Source organism: Rattus rattus, chromosome 1, assembly GCF_011064425.1.
Source record: "Rattus rattus isolate New Zealand chromosome 1, Rrattus_CSIRO_v1, whole genome shotgun sequence".
Lineage (NCBI taxonomy): Eukaryota > Metazoa > Chordata > Mammalia > Rodentia > Muridae > Rattus > Rattus rattus.
The window spans coordinates 183,586,308-183,609,920 of NC_046154.1; the positions used below are offsets into that span (position 1 = coordinate 183,586,308).

Sequence of the window (23,613 nt, forward strand, 5' to 3'; positions counted from 1 at the left end):
TGTAACTGAGAAATTACACAGAGAATGCTTGGGAAGTGCTCAAGCAGCGCTGGATTTTCAGACCTGCATATAAGAAGCTGCAGCAATGCTTAAAGAGGATTGGATGATGTAAGGGGCATTTGAAAAGCATAGCCCAGCATCTCTGTGTGCATTCAACTGAAGACTATGCCAGTTTTCTTACCGGGAGCATTTATACTAAATCCCTTTATCCAAAGGGAACCAGCAATAAACAGTCTTAGTTTTGCTGTTTGAAATAGCCTTTTTGCAACCAATTTGCAGGAAGAGCTTTGTGATCAAAGATACTTTTGTCAACCAAATTGTCTCTTGTTCCGGAATGTCTTAGAACATATTAGTTCTAGAAAACCAAAGCCAAGAGGAAGTAGGAAGGTTACCTAAACTCAAAATAGAATTTGGAGTCAAAAGAACTAAAGATTTGCTCTTGATCAACTTGGAAAAATGCACATAAATACTAGTGTCAGCTTAAGGATTCAGCTACCTCCTACCAACATTTTCCAAAAATGCCCCTAAAAACATTTTCCAAAAGGTCCATTTTCTGCCAGAAATGTTGACAGCATTTGGCAAGCTCACACTGAAGTCATGAGCAGGGTGTAAAGTGCTACCAATTTTATACTCAGAGGAAAGAGTTATAATTGGCTGTGATATTACAATTACTTGCTGTTTCATAGAAAATATCAGTTAACCAAAATACTCTTTATCCACATAACATATCAGAATCTTTCCTTCAAAAATAAATAGCTATACATGAGTATTATTAATGACTTCATTTCAAAAGGTATCATAGTAAATTAAGACGTCCTAGTTGGCAATCAAGGGAAGATTATTGTCAGAAAACACGTAGAAAAGGTATGATAAGAATTTTACAATGAAGGATAAGCAAGAAACAAATTTTAAGTGGCACTATTAGTGGATTAATGGGTAAAGGATGAAATAAACTAGGAAACTATGAGGAAAGTAAGTTATATTACTCAAGAAGCATATTAATCTCAATAAAGATCCATCAGAGTAACTTTCCTAGGTGTTCATGTTTCGGGACTATGCAGTTTTAGAAAACTGTGGATCCAAATGTCCCCCAAATCTATTCACTTGACCAATGTTTAGAGACATACAATATTATGGAAAATATCCTTGAGTTTTTTTTTTAAATAAATAAAGCTTTGTTAAGTTCACTTTACAAAGTAATTGTTTATATCTTTTAAAAGAAGATCTGGGTTAAGTCAGAATTGAATGAAGCAATAGCGAATATTTAGTTTTCGTCTTGGAAAGATTTTATTATTGGGCATTTTTTATTTTAGTTTTGAGAATTACGATAGAATTTCAACATTTCCCCCTTCCCTGTCCAAAATACTCGTCCATGTTCTCCTTCAGATTCATGGCCTCTTTTTTTACTTATTGTTATCATATATATATATATATATATATATATATATATATATATATATCCTGTTAAGTCTGTACAATGTTACTTGTTAAGATGATAGTGAACTTTTAACAGAATAACACAACCCAAATCGCAAAAGTTCTCTTCCATTATCTTTATAAATTCATATTTAACTTACTTCATATGATTATAATTCACATCATTACTTCATATACTTCTATGACTCTTAATCCATCAAATGTATATACCGAACCCTTTTCTCTAACACAGAAAAATATTTTTAAATCCCTACACTAAATCAATTACTTCTGCCTGTCACACCTCACAAAAATCAAAGGATAGAGAATTATTTGGATTCTGTTATATATGTCGGAAGATATATATTCATTATCATAACTACTACTCATACAATTCTACAAATTTCACACTATGGAGTACATACATTAAACTCTTTTGATGTTCCACTCTAAAGCTAGCAGAGGAAATAAGTCAGCCACAAACATCACACTGTACTATTACTGTTGAATAGAAAATAATGAAGGATATTGGGATGGTTTGTATATGCACTATTTGGAAGTGCAGCCTTGTTGGAGTAGGTATGGCCTTGTTGGTAGGTGTGGCCTTGTTGGAGTAGGTGTGTCACTGTGAGAGTGGGCATTAATTAATACTCTAGTCCTAGCTGCCTGGAAGTCGGTCTTCCACTTAGCAGCCTTCAGACAAAGAACTCTCAGCTTCTCCTGTACCATGCTGGCCTGGACTCTGCCATGCTCCTGCCTTGATGATGATAGACTGACTCTCTGAAGCTGTAAGCCAGCCCCAATTAAATGTCCTTATAATGTTGCCTTGGTCATGGTGTCTGTTCACAGCAGTAAAACCCTAAGACAGAAGTATCAATTTAAGGTTTCCTCCTTCTCAATGCTGGTTATAGTCTCTACATCCAAAACTTTAGTAAATCACATCAGGGAGACAACATAGGAATAAGCTGAAGATTATTTTGTAACTGGAAGTATTTCTGTCTACCTACTTGACCTTGGAAGTTAACTCTCTTCTGTCCCTTCCTCCTGCTCAAGGTCTCTACCAACAGAAGGAAAGGAAAAGACTCACTTGGGGTTTTCAGCTGCTTTACCTCACTTAGAGCGCCACCATCTCTCTTATTATTTGAAAATCCCTTCATCTTTGCCTTTTATCCCTTCAAAATGCTGAATTTTCTAATACATGGCTCATGCTTTACTTTCACTATGCAACATCAAAATAATTTATTAATTCAACAGATAGCTATTGATCAACTACAACCCCCACTCTTGGCATTTAAAGGGGAGAGTATCTTGCAGATCTTTGTCCAATGGGAGACATAGTCTGTGAATTAGCTAATAGTAGACAAAGATGATGCCCCTTACCTTCAGGGGGGGACAGATTATAGAGCAATTAGCTCGGTGGGTGTAAGTGTTAGTGCAGCATTTTAAAAGGAAGCTGATATAAAAATGGGGTCAACACTGCCTTTGACTCATTTCTTTATCCCTTGAACAAGCACCAAAAAAAAAAAAAAAAAAAAGACAAAAACAAAAACAAAAACAACAACAGCAACAAAAACACAAAAACAACAACACAATTTAAGGAACATCTGACAAAAAGTGAGTGACCTTTTAAAAACAAATAAAAAAAAAAAAAAAAAAAAAAACCTAAAAAAAAAAAAAAACAAAAAACAAAAAAACAAAAAAGCCCTATATTAGACCAAGTCCAAGTTTGCTGAGGAGGGGGAGTCATGATGTCACACACCAGCTGAGGAGCTATTGATAGAGATATCTGCTGTGGAACAGAGAGAACCTTGGTAAGTTACTCATGTTGCAATACATGGACTAGACCCAATGCAGAGGCTGTAGAACCAAGCAGATTCAGTGGGCTTACGTAGAAAACAAGAGAGCGCAGGAAATTGAGAGCAGTAAGTGGTGGAGGTGATAGGGAAGAAACTAGAGGGGGAAATGGGGCATGGTGGATGGGCTTGATCATACACTTTTTTAAAATATTTAAACGATGTAAAATCCAAAAATAAATAAAAACTAATGAGTAACTATTAAATGCCACCACCAAGTTGGTAACAGTTATGGACAAAAGTCATCGTTACTCCTGAAAAGGAAAGAATCCAACAAGGATGGAATGTCATGTCCTCAGGCTATGTGAAAACATTAAAAAGTATTACTCGTTTGAAGGCATGTTTGAGATAAGGCTAGATGGATGGGTCTGCCAAATGGATAGACAGGAGAAAGAGATTCTAGACAAAGGCAGCATCATAACTGAAAAGAATAAAGAATCAAGTGCCAGAGTCAATGGAAGTCTAATACTGTGACCAGTCATAGCCACATCCAGATACTATTGGTCCCTTTCATGAAAACATGGCAGTGAAAATAATAACAATAATCTTATCCATATTCACAACGACTGGCATTTTCTGAGTCTAGGCCACATCACCTGACCATGTGCTCTAAATGATTAACCCACAAGTAAAGGGGAAATTTCTGGCTTCTTTGGAGACTCAGTCAGGCTATAATGATGTTTTGCTGGGGCAGACAGGTAAAAGAAGGTTTTGCTAAAGCAGACATATGAAACGATGCACAATGTTTAGAAAGAGTATAAATATGACCCCACAGGCAGAAGGAGCTCAAGAATTGGTTTGTTACTCTGCCTCACTAGTCTTTGATGACGACGTACATGTATTGGTTGGCCTTACACTGCTTCCTGAGCTTTGGTTGTGGTGACATCATAGAGAAAAACTCATCAAAGAACTTCTCTTGAGATTCCTGCGGCTTTTCCCAGATTCCCTAGACTCGAGCCAGTTGGTGAGCCCTTTGTTTTTTTTCTGGATTGAACTGGCCTTGCTGATTCATGTGTGATGTCTGTCAAGAGGATGAGAGTGAAGCTGCTGATGCATGTTTGGTCTTTACTAGTGGACTGGACTGAGAACAATGAAGACTGGAATCACCCACAAAGAACTATTTCTAAACAGGCCTGCTTCCCCTGTATCCTAATAACCTTTCTATTCCACTACCTCTGGTGAGTGGTAGGCTAGAGGGGAGGTTGAACTTATGTGGATCCATCAATCTTTTCCAGTTACTTTACAGATAAGCAGGGAAGGGGTCATGTTGATTAAATAGCTTGTATTTAACTAGTATCAGAGATCTGCTAAGTATAGATATGGAACAAGCTAGGCAAGTGGAAGGCAGTTTTTATACAGGAGTGTTCCTTCAAGATGACAATATTTATGAAGAAAGAAAGAAAGGTCTATGATTAAATACACACTTTTGAAATACTGAAAAAAAAGTATACATTATATCTTCAGAGCCAGGAAAGAGAATCATGACACATTCTATAAATATGGACAGTGATATGAGAAATAAAGCACACAAACACAGATCTAACAGATGTGATATAGCCTACAATGAGTGTTATGAGAGAGAGGGAAAGATGCTCTAGAGCTAAGAGAGAATTTTTACCCAAGTTTCATAAGAAAAAAAATCAAAACCAGCACATGAAAATTCTATCATCCATATTCTTACAAAATAGGAACAACAAATCAAACCAACACACAAGTACAACACACAACATACCACACACACATGTACATACAAACAAACAAAAACAAAACCTCAAAACAACAACCACAACCAACAACAACAATCCACAACTGGACAGACTGACAATAGATCATTTTTCTTATGTCCATTAGTGAGCCTAGTGAGAAAGAGCAGAGAGATCATGAAATGTGGGAAACCAACCCTAGAAAGCCACACTGGACACTCGCCTATCTTGGTCAGAAGTCAGTGGAGCCCCCAAACCAGCAGATTCACATATGAAATGGTTTGGACGGCTTCCTAGAGACTGAGTACAGATACCAGTAGGGCAAGAAAAATATCTGAACGTTAGGCCTGAGAGTTACCTGGCCCTTCCAGTACTTCCAAAGCATACTCAGTAAAAATCTAAACTGTGATTTCCTCCATGTGGTGGCATGGGAAACACTGAAGCTGGAGGGGTATAGTCCATCACTCCTCAACTGTCTCAGTGGTAACACCTGCGCTTCATACCTACAGCTCTCACCGACACCAAATAATGCCCAGGATCTAGTGAGATTGGCATCCATCCTTAAAATAAGGGACTATGTATTTCAGTTTTTAGAACCGGACCCAACAAGTTACCAGGCATGCCAAAATGGAAGTTTCACAAGAAACAAGCCTCAGACATAGACTCAGATGTCAGGATATGAAGCAGATTTGGGGATTATCAGACATAGAACCTATAAAACAACTGTAATTCACAGGATGATGGCTCCAATGAAAACACTGAGAACAGGAAACATCAAATGAGTAATGTCAGCATAAGAAAAAAAAAAAAAAAAAAAAGGAAATGCTAGAAACCAAAGGTACTGGGAAAGACATCAAGAATACCTTGTACGTGTCTGTCAGAATACTCAGTAAGAACAAGAGAAAAAAGTCTTGACCCTGGGAGATGGGTCAAGAGAAACCTCACAGATGATGCACAAGAAGAAGGGAAGGAGGAGGAGAGGAGGAGAGGAGGAGGGAGAAAGAAAGGAGGAGGGGTAGGGGGAGGAGTCAGAAGCAGCAGGGAAGAGGAGGAGAAGGAGGAGGAGGAAGAGGAGAAAGAAGAGTAAGAGGAGGAGGAAGAGGAGGCAAGGAGGAGGGGGAGAAGAGGAGGAGGGAGGAGGAGGGGTAGGGGAGGAATCAGAAGCAGCAGTGGAAGAGGAGAAGGAGAAGGAAGAGGAGGAGGAGGAGGGAGAGGAGGAGGAGGAGGTGAAGAAGAAGAAAAGAAGGAGAAGAAGAAGAAGAAGCAGGAGGAGGAAGAAGAAGAAAAAAAAAGACAGAAAGAAAAAAAGTTTTACTTTATGGAGATTTTAAACATGGAGTAAGAATAATTGACAATGTCAAAGACTACTATACAAATAATTGGTGGCCCTAGGGATTTGCAATTTGAGTGTTCCTGAGCATGTGTTATTGGGAGCTGCCTCGAACCTGTCAGGTAGCTATTGGGGTATTCTGGGTTTACTGAGCCATGCCTTAGAAGGGAATGAGGGATTCTCTCTCTCCTGAGTAGTTTTCTCCTAGTCTCTTCCAGGCAAGATGTGATCTCTTGCTTCAACCTATGATCTCATTGTGATTTGACACCTTCAACAGAGGCCTACCATAATGCCAGTGCCCAATCAAAGACTTGAACCATAAGTCAATATAAACTTTGCTTTATTTCATAGACAAATTATGTCAGGTATTTTATTGTGGTGATACAAAGTGACTGATACACTATGTAACGTAACTTGTTGAGCTAGGGTTTGCTCAACAAGAAATTGCTTGTTGCTACTGTTTAGAGCCAAGTGAAATGTACTGTGTTAGTCAATTTCCCCTTGTAATAATAATAAAAAAATACCCGGGGTTGGGTACTTCATACTTTTGGAGACTAGAAGCGGAAGTAGCATAACATTACCAGCAATGAAGGCAGCCTTGAGTCGGCTGCATTGCATCATAGGTATCGAGCAGGAATATGAGTGAGAGTAGCATATCACATGACAGGACAGCCAGCCAGAGAACTGAGAGGTCCCGAGTTGTTCTTTAACAAACATGGGCCGAGAAACCAGGGTCCCATGAGCACTACGTTTGTTCTGAAGATAATAATACTGATTGTGCTGACCTAATTGCTACTCACCCTGTCTGACACAGTGACTGTCCCAATCTCCTATCCAACCCATAGCAACATGAGTCCAAAGTAAGAAATACTTGTAGAGATAATACTGTCAATTTTATTTGTGGAAGACACAAAGTTCTAAGCCTGATTAGTCCATAGACATGACCTATTTCTTCATGATAGGGCGTTAAAATACATGGCCTTATATAAGACCACCAGTAACTATAGCAGAAGACTAATACTAAACCTACCTAAAGGTCCTATATAGATGGATTCCTGCACACTGATAATTTTACCTTAAAGCATCATTATCACTACATTTATAGAACTCTAGACTCCAGAATATGTTCCAGCATGTACCACATCCTGTCACTTTGGATGAAGAGCCTCCATTATGTTGCACAAATAAGCAGCCTGCAATTTTAGGCCCTTTAAGAAGAATTATGCTTTCTACTGGGAGAAGAAATAAATGACTGGGGCCGGGCTGCTTAAGTGCTCTGGCTTCGACTCAGTCTTCTGGCAGGTAAATGTTTACCAGCTAAAGGTCAAGGTCACTTCTCTATGGCCTTGTTCCTCTCCCTACTTCTATGAGTTTGTCGTATTTCTAGTAACTCCAAATTCAAGAGGAACTATGCACACGACATATACATTAAAAGCAATCTTAACCTTCACTGTGACATGTTTGTCACTCTATATACACAGGCACCTAAGCTGCTTATCAGCGCCTATTCTGTAATTACTGATGCTTCCAAATGTATGCAGATGCTGCGTATGCACTTTACAACTGTGGGTGAAATTTTTGATATTAAATGATTTATTTTTGAAGTCAAATTTTACACGTTAGGGTTTACCTACACAATGTAAGTGCCTGGGTGTCCCCACATAATAAAGGAAACCCAAGGTTCAGGAATAATAGCACATCTGCACTGAAGGAAACATACTGGGATAGGCAGACATGATAGGTTATGGACACTCAGGCTCTATGAATCTCAGTTGCCTCATGTATGAAGTTGGTATCTGGGTAATGTGTTTATAGAAGGAGCTGATGGAAGAGTGCATGGTGTCTAGTTCATTGTATGATAAAGAGTATGAAGTAAACTAAAGGTACCACACTAGGCAAGACTACAGAAGAGACAGAGGCAAGGAAAGGAACCAATTTATATTAAAATCTGTATTTGCTTCTTCATATGTTGGAAAGGCAATCAAAAGAGTTTTATAGAAAGCGAGAAAAGAAATTAATGACAAGTCCTAGAATTAAGTCCTAGAAATTAAGTCCTAGAAATTAAGTCCTAGAAACTCATTGTATGAAAAAAAAAAAAACATGGAGCCAAGCCCAGAATAAATTATGCTGGAACAAATATGATGTTCCAATGAGCTACTTGGACCAACAACCTCAAAAGTAATGAGGACTTGTGTGTTTATGAGCACGTTCATAGCTGGGCTTGCTCTGAACCAATTTAAAAGTCTGCAAAAATGAGGACCAAGAAGGCAGCCTAGAGGTAGACATGGGCCTACTACATATAAGATGCTAGGTCCAATTTACAGCAAATCAAAGGAAGGAAAGATTAAAGCTATAACAAAGACCTGTAGTGATGAACGCTTTAAAACGTTGGAATGCAAATGGCATCTGAGGTGGTTTTTGTCAACAGAAGCTAGAGTCACCTGGAAAGGAAACACCACGGTAGAGAAACTGCCTCTAACAGATTGCCTGTAGGCAAATCTGTGGAGAACTTTTACAAGTCATTGATGTGGGAAGTCCTAGCCTGCTGTAGGTGGTGCCATCCCTAAGCAAATGGCCTTGTGTTTTATCAAAAAAAAAAAAAAAAAAAACCTTAGGGAGCCAAGAGGGGCAAGCTAGTAAGAAGCATCCTTCCGCAGTCCCTGCTTGAGTTCCTTCCTCTAGGTTCTCCCCTGCTTGAGTTACAGCTTTGGCTTCCCTCAGCGGTGGACTGTGATCATGAAGTATAAAGCAAATAACTTCTTTCTTCCTCAAGTTCCTTTTGGTCCTGACTATTGCTGCAGACATCAATACAGAGTAAAGTAAGGCAGCATCTTTAATAGACTGGAGGGAGGGAGTGTGTGTGTGTGTGGGGGGGTGGCGTTCCTATCCATTATGGGCATCACCATTCCCTGCTCAGGTGGTTCTGTGCTATTAAGAAAGTTAGTTGTGCATGGGTGTGTGTGTGTGTGTCTGTGTCTGTGTGTATATATATGTGTTTGTGTGTGTATATGTGTTTGTGTGTGTATATGTGTCTGTGTGTATGTATGTGTCTGTGTATGTATATGTGTGTGTGTATGTGTGTGTGTGTATATGTGTCTGTGTGTGTGTGTGTGTGTGTGTGTGTGTGTGTGTGTGTGTTGGCTTCTACTTCAGGTTCATGCTTGATGAACTGACTTCTCTCCATGATGAACTGAAACCCAGAATTGTAATACAAATAAATCTTTTCCTACTCTAAGTTATATTTGGTCAACATGTTTTATTACAGCCTTGGAATTCAAGTAGAATGGAAATATAAGGTAAAAGTAAAGGTTCAACTGACCTTACATGTTTTCATGCCAGGTTACAGCAAGACTGAAACCAGGATGCTGAAGAGAAAGCACTGGTGTAGAGCAACAAGCTGCAGGTCCTGAGGTCAAGGCAAGGATCCTGGTGTATGGATTGAACTTAACTAACACATTTAAGAAATATAAAATCAGAAGGAAATGCCTGCAAAATGGTGTGGAGTCCTGTGCCTATAATAGCCAGAGAAGAGTCTGGATACAATTTAGGAAAACTACATAATTATCCTCTCTGAGACAAAAGCCATTCTCACAAGTCCAGGAGACTGGCCTTTGCTATTAGTGTCTCCTGAATACAAGGCGCCACATTGTTTTTTCTGAAGCCATTAAATTGCCCTCAACTTCACATCCCTACCGTTCAGTGGGAATCATGATGAATTCTGAGGCAGCCAACATCTGCCCACTGCAGGTTTTTATAAAAGTTATAAAGTTTGTCAAGAATGCCATATTACATTTAGAACCACATTGCTTCTTTATCTCCATCTCTCTAATAAGATTGAGATATCAGAGTACCTGAGGGATTGGCAGCGGTCTTAAGTTGACGGGGTATTCTAATCACATGAAATGAGAACTATGGGCCAATAAAAAAGTCAAGCCAAAAAAAAAAAAAAACCCAACAATAAAATGCAGGCCATTTTTGAACAATGTAATCTTACATACCCACAAATGAAAAGTTACCATGAATAGGACATGCAGAAGATTAGCTGTTTTATACACACACACACACACACACACACACACACACACACACACACACACACTGCTTTGAATATTAAAAAGTTCAGTATTTTAATCTATATTATCCCCGAGGCTAGCTATATCTATCAACAAGATAGATGCTTCACGCTGACTTCTGCTTTACGAAAGCAGAATAAAGAATCAATGTATTTGTTTAGATTTCCATGTCACCTAGTGACAGTAAGCACAATACTCACAGTGTTGATATTAGTTTAAAAGGCATATCTTGACTTAGGGAAAGGCACCCTAATAAAATCAATATCATAACCATCCTGGTTCTCAGAAAAAGAAAAAAAAACAATCCAATGATGACTGTTATTTCTAGAATGTGAAATCATAAAGTTCAGATGAAGTAACTTTGTGTGAACATTTAGCTGAACATTATACTGAATTAAATTTCCTTCCATATGTCAGCTAATATTTTGCCAACAGATATGTATGATACAATGTTTTCCCTTTTCACAGAAGTTAATTTAACACATGAATTGAATGCATTCATATTAATCACCAAATCAGACTTAGAGAAAGACTCCTCCAATCTAAACATGGCTATACAGAAATCACAGCAAAACAGATCCAGCAAGCCAGATGCTGTTCAGCACACTAAAGGGAAGAGCTTTGCTCCAAATAAAGCCAAGTGGACAGGGAATTCTCAATTCTAAGTAATAATAATAATTATGGAAGAAACACAGAACAGAGCAATGAATTTCTCCTAGGCACAGTGACACCATGCAGTGGGGGTGGGGGTAGGGTAGGGTGAGGGAAGCCAGACTTTTTCAGTAGAACATCAGGTCCTTTCACAACTGGAGTTTTATGGGACCCAATTAACTTTGGCTAGACACAGAAGTCTGGCTAAGTATGCCCATGCAGTAGCCAAAATAAAGGTTTTGCATGTCAAGAATTATTGTCAGAGTCTTCCGTCCTTCAGTATCTTTCCTTCTTTCCCACTAAGCTAATTCTGGAAAATAAGCTAACAGCCAAGAAGGTTTTATTACAATTTAAATCAATAATAATTTCGGAGGCTTAAAGAAAAAAACTACAAAACCTTTGGCTTAGATAAATGGAACAAACAAAGGGGTTTTTTGTGTGTGTCTTGATTCTTTTTTGTTCTTTTTCTTTTTCTTTCTTTCTTGTGCTTTGTTTTGCTTAGGAAAAGACAAGGCTTCAGGAGCTACACAGATTTAAAAACAAGCAGAAATATTACCTGAAACACAGTAATGGGAATGATATTTCTTGCTGTCCTTCTCAGTGAAGGACCGATTTTTAAATGCACGGAGTTAGCCCTAGGCAACAAAGTTCGAACAAGGAATAAATCACAATCTTAAGCAGAGATATTCAAACTCAAGTTATGTTTTGTATTTTATTTGGACATGACACTGGTACAAAAGCTCCATATATTTTTAAGGAGATGTCAGTTGGCCCTGCTATATTTAAACATTGAGCTTACGAGTGTGACCTTAAGATAGAACTTCCCCTAGGGTACCTTGGAAAGTTCAGATTACAGGTGTAAGGTTGGATCAAAAAACGGCCAATAACCTCAAGTCCTCTATTCATGAACAATCACAGCTGATAATAAAAACATATTTAACCACACAATATAAATGGATACTTAAAAACAAGTATCAGAAAATAATATTTTAAAATGCTTAGGAAGAGATAGGGATTTACTTTTGAGAGTCTCTAGTCCGTTAAAGAAGGCATATCGAAAGGGGAAATCGCTTAAATTATTTAAAACAGAATAAAATTATAACCCTTAATATGCAAAACTTTATAGTTGTGTCCAATTATACTATTTAATTACTGAATAGCCTTAAGGGAATGTTAATTAAATATTGGAATCTCAGGTTCCTCATTCATAAAGTGGAATACAATTTCTAAGAATGTTCGTTCAAGAAACAGTACATCATAAAGGAACGTAACAATAAAATGATGGCTAATGACATATTGCTATAATCACAGAGCAGAGCGTTGCTTGACCCTTACCAGAGAAGATTCTTGTTCTACAAACTGTAATTAATACAGAGCTCTGTGGCTGTACAATGTGCAGAAAGCGAGGCTTTGGAGTACTGAGCCCTCAATAGGATGTCTTTGTCTTAGCCTTCCCCTCTAGGCTCAGGGATCCATGGTAGAGAGAAGGCAAAGGTGGGGGAAGACTCCAAGGAAACAGTGTCCTTGGAAACACAACGGGACTGATGCTAACACGAACTACTCACAGAGACTGGGGCAGCATGCACAAGCTGTGTACAGATTCAAACCAGACCAAATCCCAGCGTGGAAAAGGGGAAGCGAACACAAAGTCACACCTCTACCCAAGACGCTATTTGCAAGGGATGCCTGCAGGAGAGGGAAAATCAATTTTCTCCAATGGAGTGCTAATGGATATATCAACTACACTCCAGGGCAGACAGTACCCATTGCGTGCCCGGTAAAAGTTAGGCTACAGAAAACTGACTTCGTTTCTAGATCTTGTTTTTCTTTGTCTGTGCTTTTTGTTTACTTGTTTCTGTTTTCATCTTACTGATTTTCTTTTCTAATTTGCTTATCTGCTTTGATTTGTTTTTTTTTTATTGTTGTATTTTCTATTGTGTTTTTGTTTGGAGACACAGACAGCTCAAGTAAAGAAGTTGGGTGAATGTGGATGTGGGGAAGATCTGAGAGGAGTTGGGGGAGGGGAAAGGATATGATCAACTGTTTTATGAAAAAATAGTTTTTTAAGGTAAAAAATTCTAAAAAAAATAAATAACTTCACATGAGTCAGCTGATGAGCATCCCTCTAATAGTGTCTTCCTTTCTAGAGCTTTGGAAGATTATTTGTGTGTTTACTGCATAATCACACCACTCTTGTCACATTCTTCAGCACATATCCCTGAGAATTAATGCAATGCTCACTGTGGATCAACCAGTCTAAGTACATGTGTAAACCAAATGAAGGGATTAAGATACAGTAAGTGTCAATCTAAGGAAATAAAGGTTGAAACTCCATGACAAAAAAAGGATGAGTCCTTGTTGTGTGTCTAATATCAGAAGACAGAACAAATTTAAACGTCATTCAATTACCAAGTGATGTCAGAGATACAGAGATGAGGGCTAACAATGATCAGAGAAGAAAATTATAACGGCTTGAGAAGATCAGGCAAAACCTCACAAAGGACATACAATCTCAATAGGCAGTGAGTGGAGGAATATGCTATTTCTTTCTCTCTTTTTTTGCAAAAGAACAAAGAGGACATGATCTATAGGGTATATAAAATCATGCTTGGGAACCTTAAATCCCTTTGATTTCTTCTATATGTACTAAAAATATTACAGGGATTGTTAAAAAAAAAAGAATAATGTGTAAGAAAAAAATGTTCTGAGTGAATAAGTCCAATGACAACAATCGAAGTACTAATCATCAAATTTTCTTAATTTTTTTTCATAAAACCAGAGTTCAGATATGAAGTCCTAGCTTACAGTAATTGATATAGCTGCCTGCCATTTAACAAGTTGACCTTTGGTGAGTTTCAACATAAAGGGATGTGTATCACTGCTTTCCTACTTCTCTTGAGACTAATAGCCAGTCCTGTTTAATAAAACACATAAAACCGCAAAAGTCAAAATGTGTGGCAATTTCTACCTTGCCTATTCCATGGCGAGAAGACCAACCAACCCATAATTGGTTAAATGTAATACACCAGACTCGGAATCAGCCGAACTTTTAATTTAGAAGAGACTATCAAAGGTGGCTATGGGATTTGCCTTGTGATTAAGCCAGTTCACAGAAGTCTGCATTTCATCTAATCTTTTAAGTAGGAAACTATAAAAGCCTTACTGGAGGGAAATTTAAAATTGAGATTGTAACATACAAGCCTTTTCTTCCTTTTCATTATGTTTCTGCAAAGCAAAAATTGTAAAGCTTTAGAACTCAATCTTTAAAAAGATGCTTAAAATATTCTGAATTGAAAACCCAACAAAACAGGACACATGTTCTTTACAGCCAGTATTGGGTCTACACACATGAGCATTACATACAAAAATATAACCATTTTCTGTCTGCTTATTCTTTTTTAGGAAGGATCAGATTCAGGAATCTATAAGTTTTATAGTCCTTTTTAAAAGGGTTTGAAAAGTTTTAAGCTCAAATGTCTGTATGTACTCCATAAAAATATTCAGAAGCTCCAAATTTCTTCATTTACACGTATTTTATCTCTGTATTTGTATGCAAGGAGAATTCTCTTCCTTCGCATGAAAACAGCTTTTACTTTTGAAGTTCGAGTTTCTGGTTGTGTCATGTGATGAAGGCTCACACGGTGATTTGCTGAGGCAGAACCATGTGATGTTTTGCTAAGGCAAGACCAGTGGAAGGACACATAATGCTTGGAGAGAGTAAAAATGAGACTCGACAGACTGACCAGGCACTTACAGAGCTAGCCTTGCAATGTTTCACTGGTCATGAGCCTTCATTTCACTGAGAGGCACAGCAGAGAACTCCTGGTATTCCTGTTGGTCCTGGTCTACCCTGCCAACTTATGGCAATTTGGCGGAGGGTTGGCAGTTTCTGCTGGATTGTTGGCACTTTTGAACACTACTGACTTCTCTATCCTGAAGAACAAAGATTGGAATTATATCACAGAGCTACTTCTACACAGGTCCACATCCCCTTGACCTGTTTACCATCTTTTCTCCCTTAGCTTTGGCCAATGGACTCTAGAAAGCGTCAAAGCATTTGAGAACGCTTATTAAGGTAGGTTTCGAAAAATCTAAGCATACACATTATCACAGATTTGTGTGTAAAAACTTTGTGTACCCTTCAGCAATTCTACTGTTTTTATTTATGATAACATGCTTCTAAATGCTGCATGTTACCATCTCTGCCAAAGACAGTTCTTTTATAAGTTTCTTTAGATTTTCATCATGACAATTTGTTTCTCATCATATGACTGACAGTCCAATGTCATAGCTGTGAGTTAGTAAATAGAAGCTTTCACCATGAGATATAATCCCTCAAGTGTGTTTGACTGATAGGCATTTACAGAGTACCTTCTGATGTTGCCCTCCTGTCTGTGGATCCTATCCTCCTAACTGGGCTGGCTTGTCTAGCCTCAGTGGGAAAGAATATTCTAATCCTAAATTGGCTTGTTGGGCCTAGGGTTGGGCGATAGTGGGGAGTATGGAGGGTGATACCCAAAGTGGGGCTCTCCCTTCTCAGATTAGAAGGGGAAGGAAGAATGGATAGAGGATCTGTGTCAGGGGGGCATAGAGGAGAGGTGAGGTTGATAATGGGGTGTAAAGTAAATAAATAAAAATATTTTTTTAATGGATGGAACTGGAAAATATCCTGAGTGAGGTAACCCAATCACAGAAAAACACACATGGTATGCACTCATTGGTAAGTGGATATTAGTCCAAATGCTCGAATTACCCTAGATGCACAGAACACATGAAACTCAAGAAGGATGACCAAAATGTAGATGCTTCACTCCTTCTTTAAAAGGAGAACAAGAATACCCTTAGGAGGGGATAGGGAGGCAAAGTTTAGAACAGAGGCTGAAGGAACACCCATTCAGAGCCTCCCCACATGTGGCCCATACATATACAGCCACCAAACTAGATAAGATGGATGAAGCAAAGAAGTGCAGGCTGACAGGAACCGGATGTAGATCTCTCCTGAGAGACACAGCCAGAATACAGCAAATACATAGGTGAATGCCAGCAACAAACCACTGAACTGAGAACAGAACCCCCGTTGAAGGAATCAGAGAAAGAACTGGAAGAGCTTGAAGGGGCTCGAGACCCCATATGAACAACAATACCAACCAACCAGAGCTTCCAGGGACTAAGACACTACCCAAAGACTATACATGGACTGACCCTGGGCTCCAATTGCATAGGTAGCAATGAATAGCCTAGTAAGGGCACCAGTGGAAGGGGAAGCCCTTGGCCCTGCCAAGGCTGGACCCCCAGTGAATGGGGTTCTTGTGGGGAGGGTGGTAATGGGGGGAGGATAGGGAGGGGAACACCATATAGAAGGGGAGGAGGAGAGGGAGGGGTTATGGGGATGTTGGCCTGGAAACTGGGAAAGGGAATAACATTTGAAATATAAATAAGAAACACCCAATTTAATAAAGATGGGGAAAAAAGATATCATATGATCCAGGTGCACAACTCCTGGATATATCTTAATAATAAAAGTCAGCATACAATAGAGATATTGTCACAGTAATGTATATCATGTATGCATTATTCACAACAGCCAGCTTGTGCAATCAGTCTAGGTACCCACAAATGTATAAGGAGATAGACAAAGAGGATGTGGTACATTACTCAGCCATGAAGAACTAAAATTGTATTGATTGCTGGAAAATGTATACAACTAGAGTTCATCACATTAGGTGAAATAAATCAGATTAAGAAGCATAAGAAAAAATTTTCAATTATAAAATGTGAATGTCATATATATTGGATATAGAATGTGGTGACTCAATTAATGCATTATATATGAATAATGCATTTTCCAATCTTTAATTGCATGGAATATTAGAACAATTTTTAATAAGATTTCAAATGATACCTAAAAAATATATTTTAAAAAAAATTACTGCTTTTCTAGTTAAAACACATGTTTATATGGATGAAAATCCAATGAATTCACCAAAGGAAAGAGGTGAGGAGGAAAAGGTTATATTAGGAGAAGGAAGTCAAGTCATATGCTTGTTGTTCTGCAGACTAGCAGAGAGACAGTCAACATCTTAACACTCTAAACGTGCCAGTCACAGAGCCTACACGAGTCTACGCTAGGTCCTCTGAATATATATTATGGTTATTAGCTTAGTGTTCTTGTGGGACTCCTAACAGTGTGAGTAGGGTGTCTCTATCTCTGTAGCCTGCTCTTGGAACCCTTTTCTTCCCACTGCATTGACTCATCCACTCTTCAAATGATGATTTGTACCTAGTTTTACTATAATTTGTTATGCCTTACTTATGTTTGGTTGATATCCCTAGAAGATATGCTCTCTTCTGAACAGACATGGAGTAATTGTGGATCTGGGGGAGAGAGGTAATGTATATAATTCCCAATACAATCCAAAGAGTTACTTTGCATGAGGAGAGCTTTGCTTTGGAAATAACTATACCTACTGCAGGGAGTAAATTTTTCTCTCCTTTTTCCCTAAAATTACTCATTCTTGCTTCATGCTTACTGACATTAGAACTCATCTTGTTTGGTTACTAAAGCTCATCTGATTCACACCAAAATCGTCATGTTTTTCAAGTTATTCTTTTGTACCTCATGGTAGATCCTTCTATGTTTGTGCTCCTTTGAAGAAAACTTCCAGCACAAATCTCCATTAGAATTATTTTTACTTTATTTGTCTAAGGCCTGGGAATTGTCTGACCTATAAAGCCAGCCTATAAGTCTCTTAAAGATTCCCTCTAATTAGAAGGGATTCCAACATGTATATTTTATATGACAGTTATTTGATAAAATTAGTTCTAATCTCAGCCAATATGATGCTAACAGTTTTTGTAAAACATTATTTATGTAAATGTTGCTATTAAGACAACATGAATAGGTCACAGCATAGTTGAGGTTCTCCTTGAGCTCAGTTCTCCATTTATATCTGTCTCATTGACATCATCACATCATCACATCCTATAGGCCAGACTCAGATATTTAGTCTTTTTACATTGTCTGTTTAGGTCTCTGACAGGATGATCATCATTCATTAACTGAGTTCAGTAGCACAGAATGAATCAGTACTTCAAACTCCAGCTCTCCCCAGGACACATGTGGAAAACTAATTTCTGAAGACTAAGAGAGATAAGTACATACTGTTAGCGCCAGCAGCTTCCCATAGGTAAGATGAGCAGGGATGTGGTCCGTCTTGGATCTCAACGATTCCATGTACCAATGCTCAGCTTCAGGAAGCTTACTCAGTCTCATGTATGCTTCGCCTGCAGAGAGAATCATTAACGTCACATGGGTGCTGCAGTTTCTCATGTGTTGATGCAGAGAAAGACAATGACAGGCAATATCCAAAAAAAAAAAAAAAAATCCAGAAGAGCCCGGAATTCCATCAGGAAAGAAATCATAAGTCATAAGGGAGATGCACCTGACTTGATTTGAGAAGTAAGCAGTGGATTAAGGTATCACATGATGCACCAGGAAGATGGATCAGTGTCAGTCAGGCAATCAAAAGCACCCGAGTTCAAATCCCCAGCACCCATGTATACAAATCCAGGTCTGAGTGTTTAAGCCTGGAATCCTGGATGTTCATTTGACAATCTGCCCTGGTAAATTGTAGATCTTCAGTTTCAGTAGAAATCCTGTCTTGAAAAATAAGGGTAGCGGTGTGTTTAGTTGACTCAACAGGTAAAGACACTTGGTATAAAGACTGACACAGTGAGTTGGGTCCCAGGATCCACATGGGGGAAGGAAAGTATTGATTCCCACAAGTTGCCCTCAGGCCTCTGCATGTACACTAAAATAATTCCAAAGAAGGAGAGGAGGAGGAGGAGGAGGAGGAGAAGAAGAAGAAGAAGAAGAAGAAGAAGAAGAAGAAGAAGAAGAAGAAGAAGAAGAAGAAGAAGAAGAAGAAGAAGAAGAAGAAGAAGGAGAAGAAGAAGAAGAAGAAGAAGAAGAAGAGGAAGAAGAAAGAAGAAGAAGAAGAAGGAGAGTGTTATGTAGTATAGCTTTGATTTGTGAACAGGAAATATGATTCCCCAACAGAGATCATGTGTCACCATTCAGTTTGGAAGGAAACTTATTTCATTATTCATTTCAACCAGTTATTGTTTTTATTAGATCCACTTATTCTTTAGAAAGATATTTAGAGAATAACTGTGAGTAGCCTTGTGTGGGGGCAAAGGAAGGAAGACTCTCCCACCATCTAATGTCTGTATAGAGAAAGGAAGAATGAATGGAAGAGCTGGAAAGGTGGTTCAGTGGGTAAGACCACTGGCTGCTCTTCCAGATGTCCTGAGTTCAATTCCCAGCAACCACATGGTGGCTCGGAACCATCTATGATGGGATCTGATGCCCTCTCTTCAGGTGTGATGAAGACAGGTACAGTGTACTCATATAAATAAATAAAACTTTTTAAAGAATGACTGAATGAAAAAGCTAAAATATTTTTGGACTTACTATTGCTGTTAACTCAGGAATAGTGGAATAACATTTCAATCTCAGGGTTGAACAGGCTGAGGCAGGATGATTACAAACCATCTGCTATCCTGAACTATAGCAAGAACGTCTTTCCACAAAATCTATGTAGCTACATTTTAATTTTCTTCAGCAGCTTCAATGTTAATAAAGTAAATGAATTTTGCCAGTGTCATTTGGAAAAAAAATCAATTAAAATATGACAGTTAATGAATGATATTAGTCTTTACACATGCAAAACAAACTCTTGGCCTTTCAGCCGTTAGCTTTTATCTTTTAGCTACTAAAACTTACAGCTAGCTCACGACCAAGGGAAGAAGTAGAACCTTGGGAAATAAATCTAAAAGTGTATTTGTAATTGTCTTATTATCATTCCTATCTCCTTCATGCCAGCATATAGAAGAATGCCCAGTTGGTAGAAAAATTACACTTTAAGATAATATATAATTAAATTAAACAATTTAACTTTCACTGTGATGGCAAATGTAGATGCTGTCCGGTTTCAGGGAACAGGCAAGACTAGGAACTTACTTTATTGCCAGGCAAACTTTCACGACTAGCCATAATCATGATGGCATTTCCATTCTTCAACCAGTGGCTCTCCTAAATGTTACCCACATTGGTTATGAACCTTTGATTCAAGATAAGTACTCACTCCCTTAAAAAAAAAACAAATGAACATATTCTTTCCTTTTGGTTGTTTGGTTGGTTTTTTTGCACACTGCTATCAAGACAAATAAGTCTCATAAAGTAAATTGGCGCCTGACCTTCGAGTGCCCTTTAGATGGTTGGTTAGTGAAAAATACTGGTGTTGAGTAATATGCAAAATGTGAAAACTGTATATGTATTTACCCAAACCTATCTATTTGCTTCCTGTTTTAAAAACAGTCCTTAAACTCAACTGTCGTGAAAGTGATAGTTTGAACATGTTTGAGGTTTTTGAAGTATGACATTTTTTTCTTTTTTTCGGAGCTGAGTATGACATTTTTTGAACATGATGCTATTTGAGATTGACTAGATTAAGTCACACGGTTAGGGCTAAGTCTCCAGAAAAAGTGACAATAGTCCTAGATCCTGGATTAGAAGACACAGGGATGCTTTTAGCAGAAGTGGCAGGGAATAAAGGAGTTCTTTCCAGTTTCTTGAAGTTCTGAAATAATTACCATTTTTTTTTTATGTTTAAGAAAGGCTGTATCATGGGGTTGGGGATTTAGCTCAGTGGTAGAGCGCGTGCCTAGGAAACAAAAGGCCCTGGGTTCGGTCCCCAGCTCCAAAAAAAAAAAAAAAAAAAAAAAAAAAGGCTGTATCTATGTGGCCTACCCAAGACTGGCACTCAAATTCTCTCAGCTCTGTCCTCCCAAGGTCTGGGATTACTGGGATCACTGGGATTACAGGTGTGGGTCATCAAACCTGGCAATAACCTATTTGGTTTTATTTTAATATATCTACAAATATACATTGACACACTGGCATGTTCAAACAGGGTTCTGTTTATTTTGTTTCCATTATCTGCTTTTTCCCCTTACCCTGTATGTTTACTTTCAAATAAAATGAATCACCGTTTTTTGTTGAATAATAAACATCTTCTAGTGAAAAATATTAGGCATGATTTATCTAGCCAGCATAACACAAAGAGCCTAAAGTAATGAAAATTTGAATATAATTAATGATAAATTTAATTATGCCTGAACATTTATCTCTAGATATGAGTTATGAAAGCAGAAGGAAGACGGGCTTACATTCCATTGACAATCAAGCTGAAATTCTCCCTCAGCCTCTTCACATCCTCGGTAAACCACTGCATTTGTAAGGGCATCTGCTTTGGTTAATTAAAACCTTACGTTTAGGGAGAGTAGGTCTTATACAAAAGTGTTCAAGAATCCCAAGGCCTGAGTGTTTTGAGATTTAAATCACATAAATTATGTTGAACTTGTTCAGGTATAAAAAAAAAATTAGAAAACATTACATGTTATTTCCTTATTAGAAATAGTAGCAAAAACATATTTGGAAATAAAATACTAATTTGGTAAGTCTTAACAGTTAGTATATAGCTATTTTCTCTAATAAGAATTTGTGAGTGACATTAACTTACAAGGCTCAAGCTATAGGCAAATGGTAGAGATACATAAATAAGATGTATAATATAAACATGCTACGTGGAAGAGAACTGATTGAGTATCCTATATGTATTACAATACTTACTACATACTATAGCAGCATTCGGCAACTGCATGCCTTATGTTACCCAGACTTCTTACTTTACGCATCTGAGCATGCCTTCCTTTTCTTTTCTAACTTGGCCTCAACGTGGAGTCTTAACCAACTGCTCACGATGGGTGTGCCTGCTAATGCACCACAGCTAGAAAATATTTTCCATGGATATCATTACCGGATGTCACAGATTAAAATGACAGCCGAGCACAGTAGTTAAGTAAAATAAACGTAAAATTGGGAAAGTTGCAAGTGAAACCTAGAACTACTTGCCCTCAAACATGCTGCCTACAACGGCTAGCATAGAATAGCCAAACTCGGGAGGAAAGTATACTTTCTTGCTTAGGGAAAATTATTGTCTAGCTGTGATACATTGGTTGGCAGCTTCATTTCCTTGCCTCAGGCTCTTCTGTTGAATTAAAATAACGAGTAATAACAAACCACGGCTGACCTTAAAAATGCTTCCTCATACACACAGGCTATTTAATTCTTAAGAGAGAAACATTGGCACCCAAGGCACACTTGGTCTACTAGAGTAAATCCAAACATGCACACATAGGCTCATACATCCAGTGTCTGCAGAATATGTAAAAGAGAATCAACACAAAAATCCTCACTGCAATAAATGCTGGTGGATAAATGAGATGTGTTGAAACGACAAGTCCTTAGAGAAATGCGGCGAGCAAGTGTGTTACTGGAATAGGTAACCCCAGAGCTTTACAGTTCCCACCCCAAATGAACATGGATTCTGATGGGGGAACAGGAAGCCTCATCAGTGATGAGAGACTTGTACAGGACAATGAATAATCATCGTTTGTGATGGGAAAGGTGGCTCACCATTTAGGAGGACTTGCTGCTCTGGTAAAAGACCTGGATGGAAGTCCAACCACCCAAAGGATGGCTAACAAGTGCCTATAAACGCCAGTCCCCAGAGATCTACTGCAAGAACAGGCTACATATGCATACATGCAGGCTAGACACCCATACACAAAAGGGAGAGAATCAATAGTTTAAAAATAATATTGAGTTTGAAGACTGAATAGCTCAAGAGCCATTGTTTTTTTATTTTACAAAGCAGCCAGTCAGATAGCATTTATTATTTACTGGCTTCTTATTAATATCTTATCTTTATACCCTTACACCAGCCTTATACCTAAACTAACACTAATCTTGTTTTACAAAAGTGACTGTGACTCAGATTTAAATCAATATGTTCAATTTTTTTTTAAAGCAAATAGTACCAAACTCAGAGGAAGAAGTGAGTTTTCTCAGGTTTTGGCCGGAGAGAAGACTCAGAAATTAATAGCTCTTACTACTCTTCTATAACAAGCATCAGTGCCCAGTTTTCATGTTGGGTAGCTTACAACTGCTCATAACTCCAGCTCCATAGGATATGTGTGCCCTGACATATGTGCCTATCAGTGTGTATGTGTGTGTGTGTGTGTGTGTGTGCACAGACATAAAAAACAACTCTTAAAATATTTTTCCACACTCTTTCCACTATAGCATTTTACACAAATTGGAAAGCAATCCTGGTCTGACTGGAAATCTGCATGTAGAAGAATGGAAATAGATCCATATCTATCTCCCTGCACAAAACTCAAGTCCAAGTGGATCAAAGACCTCATCGTAAAACAAGATACACTAAATCTAATAGAACAGAATGTAGGGAATAGCCTTGAACTCGTTGGTATAGGACACATCTTCCTGAAAAGAACACCAAGAGAGCTCAGGAAGTAAGATCAGCAATTAATAAATGGGACATCATGAAACTGAAAAGCTTCTGTAAGGCCAAGGATATTGTCAACAATACAAAACAGCAGCCTCCACACTGGGAGAGGATTCTTAGCAACCCGACATCCTACAGAGGGTTAATATCTAAAAT

At 38.2% G+C, this 23,613-nt stretch overlaps 1 protein-coding gene across 1 annotated transcript in view; it reads right to left on the reverse strand.

Annotated features, from left to right (window-relative positions):
• The window catches only part of Tmtc2 (transmembrane O-mannosyltransferase targeting cadherins 2), a 383,050-nt gene that overhangs the window by 102,150 nt on the left and 257,287 nt on the right, over window positions 1-23,613 (reverse strand). The window contains exon 8 of the mRNA XM_032911909.1: window positions 18,189-18,310. Within this exon, the coding sequence (XP_032767800.1) occupies window positions 18,189-18,310 (122 nt within the window). The remainder of the gene's footprint in view (window positions 1-18,188; window positions 18,311-23,613) is intronic.